This window comes from Anopheles cruzii, chromosome 2 (assembly GCF_943734635.1).
Source record: "Anopheles cruzii chromosome 2, idAnoCruzAS_RS32_06, whole genome shotgun sequence".
NCBI classification, from domain to species: Eukaryota; Metazoa; Arthropoda; class Insecta; order Diptera; family Culicidae; genus Anopheles; species Anopheles cruzii.
Window position 1 is genome coordinate 21230397 of NC_069144.1, and position 23621 is coordinate 21254017.

Sequence of the window (23621 nt, forward strand, 5' to 3'; positions counted from 1 at the left end):
CGGGCTTTTGGATTGACCCAATAACGGTCAACATTTTAACGCACACTTGTTTTTGGGGGAAAATATTTTAGGAGAATTTTAGCAGCACTATTTGCTGCAATTTGCAACATATTCTTTTCTCGGGTAACCCGATCATCAACGGTGATTGGCAACGACGCTGATTGGTTGGCCATTCGAACTAGAACGACGATTCCGCCGACGGTCCAGCGCCTCCACCTCAGATGGGCTTTTCGAGAATCCTTTCTTCAAGACGAGACTCCTGCGACCGACCGGGCAGGCCAACCTGCCGGGCCCCATGTGGTACGGGTACGCAATTACCGGCGTAATCCCTTCTGTGCGGAAGTTGGATCTGATTTATGCGCTTACCGCGGTGCATAGGACCCGGGCGTTAAGTGTGTACTTTATTACGCGTGTTAGTATTTATTACGTATGGAATTAATTAGCTGCGGGAGTTGTGTCCGCGCCACGCGGCTCCCGAGGTCTGGTCGTGCAGTAATGTGTGTGTGTGTGAGTGATGATGTGTAAATATGATGATGTTGTCGACGGGCCTTCGGGTTGCTGCCGAAGAGAAGAGCGGCGAGCGCCTCCAAAGTTTGGCTCTTGGTTGGTTTGCGTTTCTTCCGATACCGTGTGCCGGAACCACACTCTCTGGCCCAGGAGCTGCGATCGTGGGCAGTACCTGCATCGTCAGGACCTCGGGTGTGTGTGTGTGTGTGTGTGGTTGTTATGCTTATATAAATTTTAATTAGTCCCAACGTTGGCAATTATTAGGCTGCCTTTCGGCTTTTCGGTGAGCCGAGCGGCAGAACGGATGGATTATTGTCGCTGACGCTGGCCCGGACTGGACCGGACGCCGTCCTATTTAGAATAGGGGATCGGGACGGGTCTCTAGCTACACCCTCGCCTCGCCCGTTGCCACCGTGGAGTTTCTTAATTGGCTGCGAAATGTTGCAAAAGTGCCGTTGTGGCGCCTTTTTTGCGTGCCCACAGCTGCTGCAGCTGGGGTTCTAGTTTTTCGAGGTTGCGGTTAAAATGGGGGGATAAAAGTTAGAATCCGGCGAATTCCGGGGACCACGAATCGTCCACCTCGGTTTGGTTCGGTCGGGTCGGTAAATGCTTTTAATTTGATCTGCACCTGCTAATTTGGTGTAAGTTAAACGAATGGTAAGGGATTTATGTAAACTGATCTTTGGTTTTGGTCCTCGACAAAAATGGGATGCTTTTGTGGTTTGTGGGGCATACGATTTTATAAGCGCGGATTGCTAAGCGGAAACGTAAATTGAAGTGTACGATGGAAGTTATTTATAAAGGTAATTGTTTGTCTAATATGGACACAGGAGCTATTGAGGCTCAGCTGAATTTGAATTAAGATTGCTTTAAATAAAGTACTGTAAAATAAATATTTTACATAATTCTGACCCATTTTGCTTCATATTTGAAGTACAAATATTGGATGGAAAATGCTATCAGATGCAGCATAGTATAAAAAGAAAACAAGTTTGTTCTGATTTGTTCAATATCTCACAGATTATCTCTTCGTTGTGTGCTTCATTTCACAGCATCAATGCATGAGCATTGATGGCGAATGATCATCATGTCCATCAAATTATGTTTATTAATTACTTCCCCTTTCTATTTAATTTTACTTCATCTATCATTCATCTATCCCGATTAATTTAGAAGGCGGTACCAAGAACTTAGGTACCAATTTCTATAGAATTTGTCTGAATTTTCCTGTTAGCAAAATACTAGGTACTTTGGAAAAGCTCCATAAAGTTAAAAAAGATGTTAAGTCTAATCTAATATTCTAATCCATAAATCAGAAAGACCAAGTTTTTGTAAAAGTTTATGATTAATAGACAAATTTGAAATTTGAAAGAGTCAAATAACAAGTAAACAGTTTATAAGCGTTACTAGTAAAATAATGAAAGTATGATATGAATATTCAATGGAAGGGCCCAAAGGACTTTGTTGCTGTCACTTTTGGACAAGTATCGACCACTCCTTAGAACCTGCTATAATGTAACTTTCAAAGCCACATGCAATTCGGTGAACAAACTGGTAACGGACAGAAGGATTTTGAATTTTATTTATAAGAATAACTCAATAAGAATTGCAACAGATCGGCGTTTTAATTATTCTTAGTTTGCATCAAACCACAGCAAACACATCACACAACTCAAATAAATAAATGTGCCTTGAGGGTAAACGAAAAATTTAAGAAACCAAAAGTGTCAAAAAGGAGCAAACGAAAGAAATGAACTTTGAAACAGTGGAAACCGAATCCTGCGGAGCGAAAGACGGATGCGGGATGGATCGAAACACCAACTGGGCCAACTACATCGACGACGACGGAGGTGCCAATCAAACGACAACAATAATGCTGATCATGATGACAGCAATTGCTGCCTGGCGCAATCCTCGTTAATGGTACACTGTACTCCGGGCGAAGTTGCCGCGTCCCACCGTGAGCGAGCGCCGAGCGAGGACCGTCTGAGATTGAGCAGCCGAAGCAGAAGAGGGCAGGAGCTGTTGACGCGCCGGGGACGCAAAAATAAAAGTCGTGCCAAGAGATGAAAAAGTGCAACGCCAGCAAGCGTCGCGGGCTGACAGTAGTAGTACTCGGTACCAGGTAGTGGTAGTAGTGGTAGCGCAGTGGTAGTAGTAGTTGGGCCGCAACTTCCGCTTCCGTGACGCCGCCAGGACGAGTGACGCCGCATTGTGCCACGTTCGCCAAACGTTCGCCGTAGCAATTTGCAGAGCAAACGTTGCACTGTACGCTCAATTTCACCAAAATATAGAACGCGCCACGGTGTGCAGGGTCCGCCCGGTAGGGTCCGCCGGGTTTGTGTACTCTCACCCACCACCCACCGTAAGAACGCAGCATAAAAGGGGTTCGATTGCAGCCGGGACCTCCGGTTTCGGTTAGTTTGGCCGGTGGCGCACTAAGCGAAAAGTGCCGCCTTCTATTGGACCTGGGCCACTTCTGTGTGTGTGTGTGTGTGTGTTTGTGTGTGGGTGGGTCGATGTGTGATAAAAGTCGTTGATCGTGGAGCTGTCAGCGGGCATGCGGGCATGAGAACGGGAACGCAAGAGAATGTAAGCGAGTGAGCGATATTTACTCACACGCTCCTTCATGTTTTCTTCCAAAATCTACGGCTACGAGTTGATAAGTGATGGGAAGACAGGCTCATTTACTCATGTTCGTGCTTAAATAAGGCATTGACTGTTGGCGAAATCAAGTCGTGTCTTTAAGCGTCATTGTAACCTGCCACAACTCACCTTACATTGAAGCTCCGTTTTGGACATTATTTTGTCCCACTTGGCAGAGGCAAAAATCGGCCACGTGTAGTCCATACAATGAAGTGTTATTGCAACAAAATTGACGTAACTTTCATTCTTTAGGCTTGAGCTTAATATGCTCAAAATGAGTGAGCGTGAGCTTAATCTGCTCAAAATCGTGTCATGTATTGGCACTCCGTTGGAAATGGCACACAACACGGCTCTCAAGAACTTATCAACTTTGAAGGTGGCGGTTTCGGCAAGACGCCACCCGGACTGACGATGACGGCCGTCCGCCGTTCCGTTGCTACGAAAGCGGCGATGGCCATAGGTCGCCGGGAAGTTACCCTTTTGGTTGCACCACCCAGCCAGCGGGGAGGGGGTGGCGAAATCTCAGTGAATCACCGTAAATGGAAAGTTGGCCGTGGGTCGTTTGACGTGGCTGTCAGTTTTTCAGTTGGCGCGTGAACGTACGGCACTGGGGCGTGCCGTGCCGAACGCGGTTTCGAGAAAGGAGTTCAAGTTCGCGTTCACAAACTCTTAAACGAGGTACTTGGTCATAATCGTGGAAAAAATGTGCGCTTTCTCAACTCTGAAGATCGACATTATTCGGAGTGGTCGGAGTGGGTGAAAGATACCACGGTTTACGGGCAGGTGTTATGTTAATATGTTGCCACCGACAGGCTTGCGGTCGTTTATCGTTGGATTATTTAGCGGTTCTTTTTTTAGCAATTACAATGGTGAGCTCATGTACTCGTATTTATCTATATTGGGTCAGTGAGCCACATTGGTGCTTAACCTGGAAAACGATTTGGTGGTTGTTGAAGAAAATCTTCAACAAGCTTCACAACAAGAATTCCTGAAGAGTCAGCGTGTTGCTGTATGTGCAGCTACAGCTCATAGCAGATGATTCCATGCTGCTCCTACCAGTCGCCTTTACAGAATGCTATCGCTCCAGATCTTTGGCTTGTCTTCGAAATGTACTAATAAAATTGAGCGAAACTTAGGGTTGAGTTGAGAATCAAGTGTCACTCAAGTAACGAAGGAAGATTATTTGCACCGAAGGACAATCAAAGCGTAAAATGGTCCCTAATTTTAAGCCCTTCAAGAATGTGACACCACTTAGTACCGATCCTATTGAAACAAAACTAATGCATCTTCTTCCCTTTTTTGTTTGAGAAAAGGAATTCGCTCTTAGTTGCCATAAGCCAAAGGGCAACGGTATTGGACCCAAGCTGCCCAATAGAGTTGTAGTGAATTCATAATGGCCCCAAGATGCCCTGTGTTGTCTTACCCAAGTGTCCTTAACCGGGCCGCGTAGGATTTTATTTTCGTTTCAAATCCGCGCCACCAGGCTGGAAATAGAATCCATCTAGAAAATTGCCACCTAACGCGCCCATCTTCGGGCTCCTTTTTGCTTGATTGGTTGCGTCCATTAGCTGCTCGTCGATAAGTCTCTGGTTTTCGTAGGCACGGCCCTTGGCGACTGTTACTTGGGCCGCTTGGTAATTTTCTCACTTTGGCACGTTCGGGCGCCGTGTCGTGTGGGTATCCTATTACATTGTCAGCCGAGAAGAGCCAAATAAATAATCCCTAAATGATTGTCATCAAACTAATAGTGAAATAACTTATTCAAGGGATCGCTACGCATAGGGGTTCTTTTCGATTTGGATTCGATTGTGATGGACTGTGGCTTTCTTCGTCAGTTTTCCCGTTTGATTGGATTTTATACAATAAAATAGTCAGTCGAGATCGACTGCATGAACTTAGAAAAACTTTAGATAAGTCTTAAAACAAAATGAATTTCATTTTTTTACATTCTTCAGCGTGGGCTGCTCGTAGCCAAAGTCAAAGCCTTGGGAGTTTATCATTCCCGGTCAGAATATAGGAGTATAACTAGCCCGGAGAACAGACCGCCCTTTTAGGTGCCAAATCTGACTGGCATGCGGCCCGGCAAAGTCTCGTGGGTCAACACTGTTTTGAATGAAACAATTTTGATAAGGGCTTCGTGGAAGCGCATGGAAAATTTGTCTCGTTTAATTATCCGTTGTTTTAATTAAAATTGTTTACTTTCGCTACGAAAGCCCAGGACGTGGGGCTCCCTTGGCTCCGATGCATGTCCAGACTCCGAGTCGACGATCCCGGCTGAGTGTGCTTTCCGAAGGAAGCTGGGGTGGCCGTCGTAAAGGCTGAAAGTGCAGCCACAATCGTGCCTTAGTTATAACGGCAGGGCGACAGGTTTTCGTCGTCGGGTTCTAGTGTCTAGTGCCTTCGGTTTGTCGACGGTGCCGTTGGCATCTTCATCGTTCACCCACACGGTCGCACGGCGCACCGGATATTTAATGGAGCTGCCTTGGGAACGGAGAATGGGGCTCTCGGCCAGACAAAATCCCGGAAACCTGCCGCACGGCACACCGCTCCAGGACGTCTCGGGCGTCTTTGGGTTTATTAAGTCGTCTTCATTTCATTGCACGCGATGAGGGATGAGCAGAACTCTTTGTAGCGAGAGACTCAGTAACATCGAATGGTTTATATGTTACACTGTTTGTAGTCCGACCGACTTAACGTTTTTGGAAACGAAACGAACGAATTCGATTTCGCCTACATAAAACCTTCAATTCAAAGCTCTTTGGTCAATTAAATGTAGTAGACTTAGCCGAATGTTTTAAATTAGTACCTTCTGGCGGTTCAATGATAGAAAAGGCGTTTCTTCAGTTTCCAGTTTCGGTGTCGAATCATCGAAATCGTTTGCAGCGATCGTCTAATATGTGGTCTTTGTTGGACAGGCTGTATCTTGACCTAGTATCCGACAGTGGAGACTTCGAAAAGAAGATGAACAGTCAATAGAACTTCCAGACTGACTGACGTAAACGCAAAGACCGCTCGACGGTTGTAGCCGGATAAGTAAGTAGTAAGACGTGACGCAAGCAGACTGGCACAAGATTTTAATATGCTATAGACAGAAGTTTCAGCAACTGTGTTTTGCGTTCCAAACGTAAGACCTCATTATACTTGGCTAAAAATCACCGTCAAAGAGCTCTAGCACCTCATAGTAACTAAAATGCAGCGCCAGTCGAAACCCGACGGCAACAATCGGTCACCACGAGTGGCAGAAAAATTACTGCTGAGTTGCAAACTGTATCCAAAACACGGAAATGGGGATCTGACCTTGGCCTAAGAACAAAATGGAGCAAAGGACCAATAAGTTAGATGAATTGTTGTAAGTTATCTTCTTTCGGCGCCATACACCGTGTGTCTTGGGACCAAAACGCCACAGTTTTGGGGACCGCAGAACCTGTGATGGATGGCTTACTTCAATAAAATTAATCCACAAATATAAACAATTAGCCGCAGTTCTCTAATGCCGTCCTGTATTTGTTGAATTCTCCAACAAGCAGCTCTAATTGTTGGTCGCATTTTTTTCTCAGCATCTTCAGCAAGGGTTTCTTCGTGGAAGGTTCGAAGTCGTCGCGAATGGTCCGGTTTAATTGCGACAGCAGCTCGCAACAAAGTTTGCCAATCGGGGAAGGGTTTTTTTTGTTTTGGATGGGACAGAGCAACCCACGCAGCGGCCCTCCGAGCAGCTTCATCATTATTATTGGATGAAGAACAACCCATTTTACAAGCCATGCCTTCGGTGGCTGAAGTCTGGAAGCCCTCGGTCTTGCTACCCGGTCGACGAAGTGCAACAATCGGTGCACTTCTTCCGTAGGTGATCCTTGGCCCGGCGCGCTGGTCCTTACCTGACTGATTCGTTAAAGGATAGCTCAGAGCGATTCCTTCGCACACCGGCAACACGAAACCCAGCAGCCCAGCCGGATGCCGTAGAAGGGTTGCGTTCGTTAAGGCTGGCTAGTGGAGTCGCCGCCATGTCGCCGACACGGCCGTCCGGATTCGCAGCTTGTACGAGCCGCAGGCGCACCCTTTTTGCTCTCTCTAATGAGTTTGACCCGTCGGGAGCGGCCTGGAAGTTAACCATCCCACCCGGCTTCGGCCCCCGTCATGATGAATCACCCGTTGGGAGTACTTCTTGCCTGGGGTACGTGACTCGCTTCTTTCGCGGCAAGTTGAAACATTTTCTTCCGTCTTCTGTCGAATCTTGCCCATTTATCGTGCTGTGGTGCAGCAAATCAGGATTTGTGTGTTTTTGGGTCTGAGACCCCTCAGAGACTCAGAACCGGATGGGGCCGACAATTTCCCGCTAATTAAAGAGAGGCTGCTATTGGTGTACTTACTGGAATACGCCAAATCCCTATCCAAAGCCTTCTGAACGCTCCTGGTCTCGCCTCTGGCCACTAGCAGCGCACGGTCCGTTCTGGGGCCGATCGGGCGCATCCTCCGGGAGTCCGCTGGGGATACCGGTGAAGCGTTCACGGTGCGCCCGACGGTGCCGGCTAACCGCAAAACGGGCCCAGGCGCTCCATAATCAATCGAAGTAATTAATGGAAAATGATAATCCCACTAATTAAAGATAATCCTTTCATTTTTCCCCTGAGATACATTTCTCATTAGCACCGGAGTACGCTAATTTGACCGAGCGGTGACCGAGTTCGGCGAACGGTGGACGGGTGTACTTGGGCGTTCTCGTCCCTCCTGATGTGCGTCGGCCCTAGCTGACCGGTAAGCTCTCGGTGGGGTAGTTTACTGCCCACCGGGATCGTCCGGATACGAGGCCCTGGATCATGAGGGCCCCCGACGGAGCGAGCGGGAGCGATTGGACGATGGAGGGCCGATACGGACCAATACATCAATCCATCAAGTGAACCGTCGAAGTTAATACTTTGCGGAGGATTTACGCGTTGCTGTTGTTCGCATTGTGGAGGCCACCAATTGTTGGATCTCCACATGATTGAAGAATGGACTACGTTTTGTTGATTACTAAGTTGTAGAAGTCCCAATAAACAGTACAGATTACAGGATATTAGGGCCCATGTGATGAGGTTTTGCTGAATGGTAATAGAAATGTAATAAAGAATGGCATTTTATAGGATATCAACCAATATTAGAGATGTGCTGTTGATTCCACTATAATCCAGTAATTGCCGTTTCTGCACTGTGCTGACGCTCCAAGTAATCCTGGCCAGTAATAAAAGTGATCCCGTGACGTGCCAGCGTCACGACAGGGCAGATCAACCCACGGCCAGGGGGTCATTATTCGCGATTTAATAATTTGTTTCCCGGTAGCAATTTTTTTTGTTTTGTTCGTTGCAGGTCATTTTCATTGCCTGTGCCGTCTCCTGCCGAGAGCATGAAAACTTTGTTACACGTTGTATAATTATAACATGTCTTCCGGCTATTTGAAAGGTGCTTGTTGGAGCCGGGCGGGCGGGGACAGGGGAGTTTTCTTCGAGGCCTACTCTCGGCCCACAACCCAGGTTTCCCGGGCCCGGGGTTTTTTGTCTCCCACTTCCCGGTGGCCATTGTAGCGGCGTCCGTTTTTCCGTGTTTTTTTTTCTCTGTTCGTTCCGGCTCGCCTTTTTTTTTTTTGCTCTGTTCGCTACCTTCCGCGCTCCTAAATTGGAACGTGTGTTTGACGCAACGGAAGTCAAGTGAGTCTCTCGTGTCTCGTGTTCCACACGGGAGTTGACTTCCATCTTCCAGCATTAAATAATTGACACTCCACCTACCACCACCACCACCATGGCGAGGACCAGCAAGGAACTGAATTAATTATCAACTTTGCGAGGACACTCCTGTGAGTGCGAGAATCAGCGGAAGAAGTCGTGCAAGTCGTGGCCAACGGTAATGCTGGAGCTTTACGAAATCGTTCGAAAAGCCAAACAAAATGATTTTTATTTCTTCCCAAGAAATCAATTAAGAATATAAAAAAATTAATTTAGTTAGGTGTTCATTTCCCAGTAGTGTGCTTCATTGAATCCATTTTACGGTCAAGATTGGCTCTAGTTGCTTTGCTCGATTAGCTTTGGAAGCGTTTTGGCTAGGACTTTGCGTTTTTCGATTTTGTAACTTTTTTATATTGTTTTGCACTTTTAGTACTCACAAACTGTAGTCTTTCTAGTTTCAATTTTGGTTTCTTATCTTCTTATGCAATGAGATGAATACTTTTTTTTGTAGCAAGCAGTGTTTTAGTTTTATTACAAGTTTTGGTTTTTTGGCTGTTAAAGTTTTTTGTTCTGCATGTACTTGTTAGTATTCCGTATGAGTTTTTCTAGGGGAAGACTTGTGCTGTGCTAGTGCTAGTTTCAAGTGGTTTGATTTATATTTTTCTTATTTTAATTTATCATTCGACAAAAGGAACCATTCAATTGGATACGCTTTGATCGTGGCAGTGAATGTTTGATGGTTTCTTTATTTCTCCTAAGCCGTATTATACTGCTTATCGACTGTTAGTTCTTTTTGCGTTTTTGGATCGTCTTTTGGATCATTTTAACACTTTGTTGTTGAGTTTATTAATCTTTTGAGTTGGTTTCAATTGTATTTTTTTAAACGATGTCTTTTTCTTTTTTGAAGCAACTCAGTTAATAACTATCATGCTTCTTATCTAGCTTCTTAATTTGGCTAGCTTAATATTGGTTAAGGCTTATTTTTTATTCCTATAAAATAAGAAACCAATTATTTCAAACCACACGTTGAATGTTTCATAATTAATGCAGTGTTGCATTTTCGTTACGTTGGCGTTGCACAATTTTTGCGTGGCTTCATTACAGGATGTCACCCGTTCGCGACGAAACTAACCTCGCAGACGCTAAGGACAAGGACCATCGGCAGCGCCCGCCCGAGTGTGGATGAAAGTGGCCACGGCGACGGAGAAATGGTCTATTTCTTAATAAACAACTAATCACAGTTTACCATCAAAAGTTTCCCATTTCGAGCACCTCCACCCGGGCCCGGCCGGGACGGGAGACAGGGGACAGAATGATTTATGTCCCTGAAGCGTTCGGCGGACCAGAGAGCAGCAAAAAAACCCCTCTTTTCGCGGAGAGGTCGTCCGATTCGTTCGACGAGAGAAGCAACCATTCCGTGCTCGGCAAAATTGATTGAACCTGCGAACCGCTCCGGGCGTCCGCGAGGAGAGATCGGAAAAACAATCTTCCCTTCGTTTCGCAAGTCGTTTCGGGGCAAGTCTCTGTCACCGCGCTGATTGCAGCGCACGGGGGACGGGCGCCGCTAATCGAACGGTGCACCCCTCGCGCCCAGGACCCAGGTCGTGTCGCTCGCCTCCCCGGACACACAATGTCTGCCGAGCGAGCCGGGCGAACGAAAATCGACTCATTTCAATTAACGCGCCATCGCCGTTCGCCGGAATGCCACGCATTTATTTCTTTCCTCTTCTTTCGACGTACTCCATCCCTGAGAGCGCCACCCTTAGTCCGCCGCGCGGAACCTTGTTTTTTTTTGCTCGCCCATCCGGCCCTCCGGATGTCCTTCGCATTCCGGTCCGCGCGCGGTGACGTTTCTCATTTCACGGCGGCTTTCGCTCGTCCGAAGGCGCGCACCGAACCGGTTGAGAAGAAGGAACCTTTTCTCCCATTTGCTAGCCGGGTTTTGGGGAAGGTTTTCCGACCGCCCCGGGGGCCATCTGGGGTTCAAGGGGCGGGGGGCGGGTGTTCCGTCCCATCGCCAGCCCTTTTCTCTTTGGCAGCTCGCTTCACCGGTCTTCGACCGCTAATTCATTTGGCGAATGACAAGAAGCAATAAATTACAGTGATCAAATTGGATTAACGAACGGTTCTCGCGGGCGCCCTCACGCGGGCACGACGATGATTGGTAGCGTGGCACTAATGCATTAAAATTAGTCCTCGATGGTTCATTAAAGTTGAAGTTAATCCGTAAACGGTTTCGGTTTTTTGCTTGTGCTTTGCTCGGTTGAATTTGGACGGGTGCCAAGAATTTAGGTTGTTCTTGTTTCAGCCAATGGTTCTACAGCTCACACGGTTTGCTTCTATTTTGCAGAGTTGCTGGAACTCCACGGCACTGTTGATATATTTTGTTTATTTGTTTAATTATTATGGTACGCCTAACGTGTTTGAGGGTTTTATTAAGCACTCGGGTTAAACTTTGAGTTAAAATATCGTATTGCAGAAAGAGTTAATGGTTATATTGTATAACTCTATGTTATTTGTATTTTATTATTAGTTGTTTTGTGGCTCTCACATTTATTGCGCTCATACGGTAACGACCGAGGTAAATTTCTTCAAATGTTTGAAAAATAAAGCTTCAGTTAATTAACTGCAATTACTATTTTTTGGGCATGATGTAGTTAAAATATTATAGGCGAAACCTTATTGGTTTTCTAACATGAACAAATTATATTTCACTGACATTTGCTCATGGTCTTGCAAATAGAGTCGAAGAATGATCACGATCGTTTGGATCATCTCATTGTGACACTGCGAAACCTCACAAAAGTGGCTAGCAAAAGGATCGCACTTTAAATCGAACCGGAACACGTGTTTTTCGTTGATTAAGCTATGCCCATTTCTGTCAAACACATATCTACATTTACTTTTTACCGGACAAACATTTCACTAAGCAAGAGAACAGTATTTGCAAACAATGGACTTACACTTTAACGGACTTCCCAGGCCGCGATGATTGCTACATACCTGGAAAGAGAAAGAAACAAACCCGACATTAAACACTTTGCCAAACTTCGGCGTTCATCATTTTGCGGAAGTCGGCAAAACAAATGGCTCGATCGATCTGCGAACCGTGGCCGCAGGACCACAGCGGCCAACAATTACGCCAACACCAACGTTTCACTTTACACGGTCGAGTGTGCGAAAAGTTGCGAACAACGATGGTTTAGCAAATTTCTTAATTAATCATTTGCCCAGTTTTGCCCCAATCCCCAGCACTTGAGCCCGACTTGATATACCCGTGCGGTGGCCTGGGAGCGCTCGGAAGACACGAAAGCGATTCTCGTCGAGTAAGACGGTGTCAGCCAGACGATGGGATGGTTGGCCGGCCGGATGTTGTTAGTTGTAGGGGTGCAGGGGGGAGCCCAACGAAAACCGGAAGACTCGGCTGGCTGGCTGGCTGGCTGTTGTTGTTGCTGGACTGGAAAACTCCCAAATTAGAGTTTTCCTTCCGTCCAGCGGCACGCGGAACGCCCCAGCACGCGCCAGTTATCATCCGGTGCCATCATTACAATCATCATCAGCAGCAGCGGCGGCAACCACGTGGTCTCCCACCCTCGCCCCCGAAAACCCCGGAAGTCTCTCCTGGCCTGTTGGTGCAGGGCGCCGTAAAAAGTCGTAACTCGTTCCAATTAGAACCGGAGAGCCCGCCGCGTGCCGTGTTGTCCTTCCGACCATCATAACTTTCGGGCGGACGTTGGGGGGCGGGTGTTCCGGCCAGCCAACTCCCCGGCATCCCGGCTGGCCGGTGGGTCCTTGTCCTTGGTTCCTTTTTTTTCGCTCCCCGAGCCGGCAGCCCAGTGCTTTGCCTTCATTTAACGAAGTGATCCTCATTTTAGTTAATGGCTTTCGGCCACTGTACTGCGAGAAACCGCACCCAGACTCTCTCGCTCTCTCTATCCCTGTCTCTTTTTCTCTCTCTGTCTGTGTTTCTCGTTCTTTCTTTGAGTTTTCGTCTTATCTTTACACGTTTCTCGCTCTCGCTCTCTTTCTCTCGATTTTCCTTTCTCGGTCTATTCCACTGCCGATCTCATTAATTACCATTCCTCTTTGTCCCCTGGCCCTAATGGGTCCTCTTACCCTTCCACTCTGTGGTCCAACTTTTGGCACGGCGCATCGGGGAAAGCGCACCAGTTTTCCGAAGCATATTTCCTTCAGAGACGTTCCTTCGAACCGAACGACGCCGGCGATGGCAGTTAGTCTTTCGTTTCATTCATTAAACTCACCACTTTTGCTCATTATGATTTGCATCGTTTTTTCCTGCCACCCGTCTGCCACTCTGTGGCGCCCGCTGGGGTAACCCGCTGCTTGCCGATGCTTTTATTGTGTTGCGGAGCGCAGCGCTTGTTCTGTGTGTGTTGCGACGGCCACCGCGCAAGGCGCAAGGACGACGACGACGACGACGGCGAAGTCCCACGTCCCGCAGGCCTACGGAAGGAAGCGCCGCCCGCGGGTGGGGCCGCAGGCCGGTGGTGGGGTTTTATATCGGCCACCGGCACTACTGCTGTGCTCTACTCTCGTAATTGTTATTGTTTCTCAAGTCGTTATAATTATTTCGCATAGCGGCATTTCATTATCAGCTCGGATTTGAGCTCGTCCGGGTGGTCCCGGGCCCGTGAGGCAATGTGATTTGTGGTTTATTGCGGAGCCCAGAGCACACTCCTCGGCCACGGCCTCGGCGGAAGTTGGAAAGTGGATCGCACGCTCTACGATGTGTAAAAACGGAGGGCGGCCGGGGACTACTAACTCGGCAAGGTCGACGCCGGGACGCGGAGCAACTCTCCCGCTCGCTCTCTAATAGACACATTTCGTTAATGATTTTGTCTTGTCCATAATTAGCCACGGCCTTAATTAAGTTGATGCCATAAAGCTCCTGCGCATCCGGAGCCGCCGGTGCAACGGCCCCTTTCGGGCGCCTGTTCTGCCATTTTTATTTTCCCAATGACGTAATGCAGCTCGTTTTCTTTCCCCGATGCCAAGCAGATACGGCCAGGTCGTTGAATTGGGTTTTGTAGCCAATTAGAGCAACATCCACTTAGGTATTAGGAGCGCCACAGAGTTCGACACTTGCTTCGCTCGCTTTCAAATGGTTAGTGGTTCGCTTTGCGCTTAGTTCACTATTGCCTCAATCGACCGACTTAATTTGGAACTTAATGTAATTGTAACTGAAATAAATAACTTTCACATAATCTTTTTAATTTTTTTTATTGTTGAAGTGACGAGACATTGGGACGGGAGCTAGTAGCGGATAATTGTAATAAATGGATCGAGAATAATGAACCGATCATATCGACTTACAGCGATGATCGCAATAATTCATTGAGTTGGTCGATCGTCGATTTAAGTTTCAGAAACTTAATAGCTCAATTCGAACACCACAGACCAATATAATACCCATTTTTTACAAATAGAAATAGGGGCCGGGGCCGAATAGAAATGGAATGGCATGAAATTTCTTGAAACTCTAGTTGACCAATGCCGTGACATTTTTAGCAGGATAGTGAGCAATGCGGAAGCATCATCAATGCTTGTGATGACAGAAGCTTTGAAGGTTTAATTTCGATGGCAATTCGCTCTTTGTAACATGTTCATAAAATGTTCAAGAAACTTCTTTAAAAAGTGTTGATAAAAGTAATGCTTTGCATGTTCATTGCGATTTTGACAGGTAACAAGCAACGCCCGTTGCGTATCCGCCACAATTACGCCACAATCAATCAAATTTTACCCCCAAAACGGTCAGTAACAATACCTGCGAGTGGCGTCCAGTATCCCCGGGGGGCATCTGTTTCTCGATTTCACGCACAGCCATTTTGTGCCATCAAAGGACCGAAGACGCTGTGGTCCTGTGAGCGCGCACCATCGCACCCGGCGGCGTTAATGGTGATGGGAAAGAAATTTCATTACCGGTTGCAACGCTCCGCATTCAGATCCGAGAATGTTATTCGATCCGAAGCACCGATTGAGGCTGCCAAAGTTACCTCTGTGCAACGTCCACATACGTGTGAAGGAGGGAAGTAACGTCAATACGGACGCCCAACGCTCTCTCATTTTCGTCGTCTTCGTCTAATGTTGAATTTAATTAAATATCAGTTTTCAAACCGGACAGCGGGCGTTTATTTGATTTGCCGGATGCCATCGCTGTTTGACGGTCTGGTGTGTGTGTGTGTGTGTGTAGCACTCAGATGTGAACATGATTCGGCTGATAAAGTTGCACGCACGCACGTACGCATTGGGTAATTCGCTGGTAAACTTCCCAAAACTAGAAGTTTGGCGAGATTCAGGTAATTTGAACGCAATCTGGCATTCCGCTTCTAATCGGGCCTTATCCGTTATTCGATGTTTTTGCTGTCATCCAACACCACGCATCGTTTTGATTAGTGTTCTTTCAAAGGTCGGTATGTGCTTCATTGAATTGTTTTTTTGATTACTTAAAAGGAGCAATGGTAGAATTGTTGGTGTTTCTTTTCCGCTGTCTTATGTTTTGGTATAAAAAAGGGATAAACATAAATAAATAAATTTGAAGCAAATAAATAAATTTGAAGAATATTGTTTTAATAGAAATAAAGTGATTTTAATAAGGGAAGAAGTGACTAAGTACATAACATGAACCGAATCACAAGTTTGGAGAAAGCAAACAACTTGGAAAGAGAATGAGAAACGCAACAATATGAGACAAAAGGGTAAAAGTTTTATACAATTTTTAAATACTTCTTCAATTTTTTTAAAACAGTAAAACAAAACAATAAAACACCGCGAAGAAAGAAACGAAACAATCGAAAAGTCAAACGGCAAAAATCGAACACAGCAACAGCGGTTACAACAAAACTGGGCAAAGCAAAAGTTCGTCGTCCGTTCCGTTTGAAGTGTCAGACGAAACATCACTCCTCGTGGCTCCCCGTGGCCGTGTGGAACTGTGTGTGTGTGTGTGAGGTGAAATTGCTTTTTCTCACTTCCCCGGATGCAGGAGCATGGGCGTCTACCCATTCGTTGCGGATCTGTGCGGAACCGGAAACCGAACTGTGAAAGAACTGGCCGGCGCGAGGACGCAGAACGAGCCGTCAGGACGCCCCATAACAAAGTATGTACATAAATTAAGTTAGATTTCTGGGGCTGATCGAAGACTTCTCGGTCGTGTGTGTGTGTGTATGTGTGTGTATGTGTGCGTCTTAAGCTTGTGTACGTGCGGTAGCACACGTCTTCCGCCTGGGTCTGTGGGCCTTCGCCGGCGTCGGGAGCGGCGAGTGGAGTGTGTAAGAAATTAATTAAGAAAATTTTCTTGATTGCGGTACTCTACACCCCTGGCCACCTTGGGCCACTCTTTCCTCACGCACACACACACACACACACCAAGATGATGGCAGCTTCCGGTTAGTCGAAATTGAGCCGGCAGACCTCAATGTCGGACGGAGCGTTTGGGTGCGCTACGTGACCGCCGGGAGGAGGCGGCGGTGGCCAGTAGGTGTCGGGTGCAGGCTGTGTGGGTTGAAATATTAAACCGGCAGTAGCCGACAGCCTCGCACACACACACACACATCCTAGGACGGACACTTCGTTGGCCAATTCGCGCGCAGAGAGCGCCGGGCACTGGTTGCTACTTTTTGGTTGTTTGGCCGAGGCGAGGCCGGACCGTTGAGTTATTGTGTCTGAAGAGCGTGGGGTCGAGCCACGGCACGGGAAACCCGGATGTTGAAAATACTCACCCTACCCCGCCCGATACTGCCCGATCGTTACCGTTTTTCCAGATACGCGATTATTATTGAATAGCGGTTCATTATGGAACTGGCGTCGACCGACACCAATAAGGCGCCGTGCCGAGCGTCGGGAGCCTCACATGGGAACATCGAGAGCGCCGCCGCAACCGTGCCACCGAAGGCACCGGGGTCCTTCGCCGTGCTCCTTCCAGCACCACCGGGACACCACCGGAGGGTGAACTGACGCGAAAAGTGGAAGTAATTGAGTTTTAACGGAACCAAGGGACGGTTGAAAAGTTTTTAATTGAAAATTTTCGGTTACATGCGGTTTCTTGCTAAATCTCTTATCCACTCCCCAGACGCCACTCAGGGACACACACAGACACACACACACGCGCAAACACCCGGCGTGCCGGCCACTGCGGTCTTGAGAGGGTCCGTGGAATGGGAACGTCTTACGACAATTAGTTGGCCAAGCAGTGGCCGCGTTGGGCGCTGTCGGTTGTCCGAAAAAGTATCAAAATGTTGACTTTCCAGATGGTAGGGAAGGCAAGCGAAGAAAAGAAAAGGAAAGAAGAAAGCTTTGCCGGCTGCTGGCTTACTGCAAACGAAGTAAACTATGTTTTCTTAGCTCTATTGGGGCAATTTGTAATGCAATCGGTGCAATTCAATTTGCTCTGATTTATATTGTGATTTCATATAAAATTTGGTAAAATTGATAACGTTCTAGAGATATTGCAATTAAAGGACCTCATAAAGAGACAATTAATGTAACAGGTTGTTGTTTTGAAAATACATTTAAATAACTTTTGTAGAGAAGCGAAAATAAAACATTTTACGAAGTTATAAATACAACAACGAACAGACAAAATAGAAAGTTAGAAAAACTATAGAAAAATCAAATAAAACTAATTGAAATAAACGAAATCGAAAAAAAATGAGAAACAAAGTAAAGCAACATTCTAATAATGCATAAAAAATAGTGCGACCAGAGTCACAAAATATGAGAGTTAAAAAGGTATAAGTTACACCACCGAAATACAAACCATGCGCAATAAATATTCAAATTAAAATTCCAAACAGTAATAAACGACATGTAAGAATTAACAAATTATGAAAAACCAAACTGATGCACCGCAAAACTACAAATAGTGAGTGACGTATTGATTATTCATTAAGTACATCGAGAATATAATGTTAAACTATAGCAATGACCTGCTAATAGTACTGCTTGAAGGATCATAATGCATGTTTTAACACTAGCAACACGTGTACAGAAACGATTGTTGATCCTTGCCAATCGTAATTCAAAATCTTCCTAATGGAAACCGCAAATGAGCAGCTCTGAAGATGACCTCGAAGCATCCACCATGCAAACGGAGGTTGGTCCCACAAATGGGATAAGGAGAGTGTCTCCTGTCGGCCGTGCACGTAACATCCCGCCATCCCTGCAACAGACCCCGGCCGCTGTTCTTATCCTGCGCCCAGCCCATCGTCATCGATGGCATCGGGGTTTTTGTTGAAAATTGCGATAGTCTTTTTCTCGTCACCGAGCCATCCAATTATCCGGAGCCCCCTCCAAGCGCGCTCGGTCGGCACTTCCGGTCCGCGCGAAGCGAAGTGGATTGTAATGCACGCTTATAAATATTTTCTATTAACCTAATGGATTCCTAATTTGATGCAGAAATAAATCACAAACGTTTCCGCTCGCACATCACTCTCGCGAAAGTTGGTTGGGCGCAAGGAAGTGTGTGTATTCTCGCAGCCAAAAAGGACGACCGGCCTGCGAACGCGTACGCGGGCCTGCGAACGGTCCCGCACACCGTGGCCTTTCACTCACTCGATCGTCCTTGAGCGCGTGCCTGTCTGTGGGCGGGTGTGTGTGTGTGTGTGTCGGTTAAAAGAATGTAACAAAAGGCGAAAGTGGAGCAACTTTCGCAAAGCACTGCCCCCGTTAGGCTCCCCGGCACCAGGAGAGTGATAAGAAACGAGTGTTTATTATGATTGTGGAGTAATGCCCCTGAAGTGAAAGTGACTCCGGGCTGGGAGAAGGAGAAGAAAGAGAGAAAGAAAGCAGCCGGGTAAGTCAGCAGCGGGCAGCAGCAACCTGTGACGGAGTATTGAGAGTACTTTACGCCCGATGAACGTTATCCCTAAGTGTAAAGGAATATGGTCTAAATGAGGGTAATAAATATGGCGCTTCTCGGCGCGCTCGGCGACCGAAATAATGGAATGTGTAAGCGAGCATCTTTAAGTGGATTCATTAAGGGATGAACACTGGGATGCCCGGACGGTGGCTGGTTATGATGAAACGAAATGCAAAGTTTATGGTTTCTCCAGAACCGCGTTCAATACTAAAGTCGATTAAGCAACAAATTGTTATTCTTTTAAAGGAACCGATTTTTAGATAAAATCAACAAGCAAAACAAATAGAAAAGAACAATAAAAATGGAAAAGTAGAAAGAAAGAACATTCAATTAAGTAAGTTGGAAAGTGTGAAAAAACATGAAAAAGAACATTTCATTTATTTTAACTTTCCACGTACGTATGCTTAGCTCTTTTATCCTATTTTGGTTTCCCTTTTTAGTTTTCTTATTGTGCATTTTATTGCTGTGCTTCATCGTTTTTTTTACATCTGTACTGAAACTTTACTGTTTTGTGTGTTGTTTGTTGTTTAGTCCTCTTCCCTTAGTCCTTTCTCGTTCACGTTTTCAATTTTCCTTGTTTCACTGACTTGTCGTCATTCAAGCGTGCAACCCGGTACTCGGTGTTGCTCGATCAACGACTTTCGAGGCCGCACCGCGTTGAGTGGGCTGCTTTCGGCTCCATTTTGTGTGTGCATCCTCCGGTGGCACTAGCTCTAGCTGGTCCATCTCCTGTCAGGCAAGTAGTCTGCCCACGGCAGCAACGGGCCAACTGGTGCCACGTGCCATAGTTTTCCATTTATTTCAATGCGATCCTTCGGCTTGATAAATGGAACAAACTTAATCGACTTTTCCCAGACCGTCGTGTCGGGAGCTCTGGGTCGGGATTCTCGGGCTCTCGAGGTTGTTGCTGCCTGCTGTTCTGTGACGCTTTGTGTGGTGAGTACAGCTACAGTCAGTGGACTTTGCGAGTGTTTGGCGCCAACGATTGTGCGGGGAGGTCAAAACCAAAGTCTCCCAGTCCAGTCGAAAGGACACCCGAGTGAGCGGCGATCCTGCCTGGTTCCCGAAAACTTCCGAATCTTGAAGCGTCGATGAAAAGCCAAAGCAGACGGAAAAATAAAAGGCATTTGTCTGGGTACGCGCGCGCCCGCGCTCTCGAACGCCGTATGAGCCGTGCCGTGCCGTGCACTTTCCGGGCGGCCATTTTTATCGTCGCAAATGAACCGTATAATTACGGTATCAAATTGAAATTCCATTATTCCGGAAGGTACATCGTCGTCGACATCGTCTAGGGGCCCGCTCGATCAACACCCGGAGTTCAGTTTCGGGCGGGCGTTGGGGTCCTAATTTTTCATCTTCAACCCAACGGCCCGAGGACCGGACCTTATGTGAAGCCGACAGTGTATGCGCTCTGGAGTGGAGGTCAGGTCAGTTCTAACGACCTCCTCGCCCCCAAATTCTGGTCTGGACCTGGGCCACGGACACGCGGAGCTCGCTACCGGCATGCCGTTGCGGGGCGGATGATCTTCGGTCAATGATAACAGCTCGAGTCCCGGCCGACCGGCCGCCTCGAATGGTGGTGCGCGGGGAGCAAAAGTATGCTTGTCATTTTATGCCCTTTTAATGCGCCACAGCCAGCAGCGAGAGGGCCGAGGGCTGGGGGGAGAAGAAATACATCTTGCGATGGACGGCGCTCGCAGTGGAAACGGAAGCACTTTGCACTGCTGTCGGATAAAAGTCAGCTTCATTGCAGCGGACGAAGACGGAACGATTCGGTGGGGACTGTCTCTCCCACAGCCCGGCCCGCCCGGCTCAACTCCGCACTATGCACGGGTCGCCTCTGGCCGGGTGGCCAGATATTAATTATCAGGCGGACCGGGTTATGGGGTTATCTGTCGCCAGGGAAAACGTTAGCAAATTCTCAGAGCCAAGTTAAACAATGAGCCACAGAAACAGGAAGTTGGAAACTACAGTTTTGTAGAATAAATTTGTATTGGATGAAAGGTTGAGAAATCCCAAAAATAGCGCCTGAATATTATTAGTATTAGTGATGTTGATAGTATCGTTTTAAGGACAATTCAGTAGAAATAAAGAGCAATGACAAGAATTCCATACCAAGCCCCATGCCAAGGTAGACGAATATAGTACAATTATAGCACAACGACAATCTAATACATTGTCACGCGCTGGATTGTCCATTTGCCAACAAGGTCGGTACATGCTGCTCCGTATTTGTTGCATTTCAAAACATTATTTCATACCTTGTTCAAGAGTCTGATGACCAAAATTTTATTATTTAAGAACGATTTGCATATTTGTATCGGGTCAAGGCACCATGCGTCGTTCCACCAATCTTTCGGCACCAATCGAATGTGACAAAAATTTTGTCCACCAAACGTAGCCAATCGCAGCCCAACTGTGCGCATCGTCCCGTGCTCCAGAGTGCTCCAGTGTGTGTGGCGCAAAGGCATCGGAGCCGAAATAAACTGAATTTCTCACAGCGCGCGAGATAGAGCCTTGCCCCCCCGTACGGCTGGCCCAAAAAAGGACACGACCGGGTTGCCACCGCCGGGCGGATAGTTTTGTGCAGCCCCGGGTCCCGAGCGCCAGTTGACAGCGAAAGTAGAAAAGCTTTTAATTGCATTCATTCACTAAAATTACAGACATCCATTCTTCGGAGCTTCAGACATCATTAGGAAGCACTTTGCTTGATCGTTTGGTTTTGTTCCGGGGTTTGGATATTTCTTTCTCTCGGTCCCGGCGTTTTTTTTTTCTCTCTGGCGGGAACCCCACTTGTTTCATTAGGTTTTGCAGTAGTTGCAGCCCGGAAGATAGATAGCGCAGCCCGGGAGTGCTTCCGACCGGCTGGCGGGGGCTACTGTTTCCGGTTCCGCGTGTGGGTCTGTGTGTGTTTATGCTCCGGTCCGGTCGTTGCTGTGCCATTACTGCTCCGGAGCATCGATTGCGAAGTGCACCAGATGGCGAACGGCACGGCTGAGTGAAGCGGCTGGGGAAAGCTCCGAAAATGTACATAATTTGTAAAGAGCTTGGCCACAAATAAAATTTGCGGCGCTACCACCGATGGCTGCGCTCTATTCGGCATTCTTCCCCCTAAAAACCGAGATAATGAAGTTGATTTTTGGCATTGTGGACCGGAGTAAGTGTCTCTTAGGCTCCAGGGTAGAGAGCAATTTTAAGATAGGTTCTGTGGCGATGAAGTGAGCGGCCCGTGAATGTCCTGTCCTGGTTGTGTTGGGTTGTGCCTAATGTGCCGCATTTCGATTGGATTTTATAAACGAAGCGTATTTATAATGCCCTCTATAAACATTTGTTCACTCATTTGTGGCCTCGCCAGACTTCGGTAGGCTGGTCATGTCATGAGAATGGCGGACGACGAACCATTACCGCCCTAGGCCGTCCAGATGGACAGATATCAGATGGCGGGATTGCGTGGACAGAGGGTGGTGGGCGAGCGGTGGAGGAATTCCTTGTTGCAGGCTAAGACCACTCGGCGGTTGTTTAGTTTCCGGATAAGTTAGTACTGTCCGTGCAAAGAGTCTGTTATCTGTTTGGTCGATGAAGTGCAAACGGGTTGCTTTCAAGTAATTAATGCTCATTCCCGCAGTCAGCCCGCGACTGTCCATCGTTGTGTCCTACTTCTATTGGTTATCCCGGGAAATAGTGTGACCAACGACGGTACGATGGGATCGAGGGGAAAATACGAGACACTTGTTGTGATGGTCATCCAAGAAATTATTAGCGAGAAAAAGGAAAAGGAATAAAACCTTATTTATGCCACCATGTCCTACAGTGTGTGAGTTTCCAGCTTTCCTGCTTGGTTTTTCAGATAAATGGTAAACAGTTTGGTCGATGCGATGAAATAACACAGTTAGTACTAATACAGTGCGCTTACCACGTTCTTCAACGGAAACTTATTTAACTAAAAATATCGACAAGCTTTCATATGGGTATATTGAAATTAAAAGGGGCTAGAATTTATTATCTTCCTGACGATTGATGTCTTTTAAATGGTGTTACAGAGGATCACACGACAGGTCGTCAATTTTGAACCATAATTAAGATTGCCATTTTAGAATGTTATTGCAGTGCACTGGAAATAATAATGCAATAATCAATAGCAGTATTGAGTTTAAAAGGACAGAAAAAAAATGTAATGTCAATGCAAAAAGTGTATCCATTTTCTAGAAGTTTATTTTAATTTCCGTTGCTTTTCAGTTCATGAACTTGAATTGAAAATTACCATTCGTATGACAAAACACCCAAACAATTTGGAGTAGAAGGCAACTAGATTTAACTAGTTTCAGCAAAAAATCAACTAGTTTCGCTGCAGATTATTATGGCTTTTGGCTTATTCTTCTCGATCAACATATTGGCAACCCAGGTTGGAGAATAATAATTCTGCAGTTCATTGTAATTAATCAACGAACATGGTTGAATAACCGAACCGTGCATAACAACCGTGTAAACTCGGTATCGTCCAACAAACCCTAGACTAAGACCGAGAATCGATGGTGCAACTGCAAATCTGCCGCCGAAACAGGAGACAAACTGTTAGCCGAATCGTCGCTGTTTTATGCTCCTGCTGCAACGGACCCAAGAACAACGAGAACCACGTCGTAAATACTCAGGGAAAAACCCTGAGTAAGAGGAAGCCAGTCCCCGCGCGAAGGATTCTAGCCGCGGGTCCACGGACAACAGCAGCCAGCTGGACAGCGACACACACGCAGCTGCTGGCAGGCAAGCAGAAGGCAACGATTTTTTCGGGGATATTTAAATATTAATTAATTTAGTAAAAAATTCAAAGAGTTTTAATTAAATTTTCCATTAAGAGATAAGATGGCCGCCCGTGGCCGCACGCGCGCTTCGTGTTGTGTTCCCTT

At 46.8% G+C, this 23621-nt stretch overlaps 1 protein-coding gene across 1 annotated transcript in view; it reads right to left on the reverse strand.

Annotated features, from left to right (window-relative positions):
* The window catches only part of LOC128278656 (LIM/homeobox protein Lhx6-like), a 63711-nt gene that overhangs the window by 23044 nt on the left and 17046 nt on the right, over positions 1 to 23621 (reverse strand). The window contains exon 2 of the mRNA XM_053017388.1: positions 11810 to 11849. Within this exon, the coding sequence (XP_052873348.1) occupies positions 11810 to 11849 (40 nt within the window). The remainder of the gene's footprint in view (positions 1 to 11809; positions 11850 to 23621) is intronic.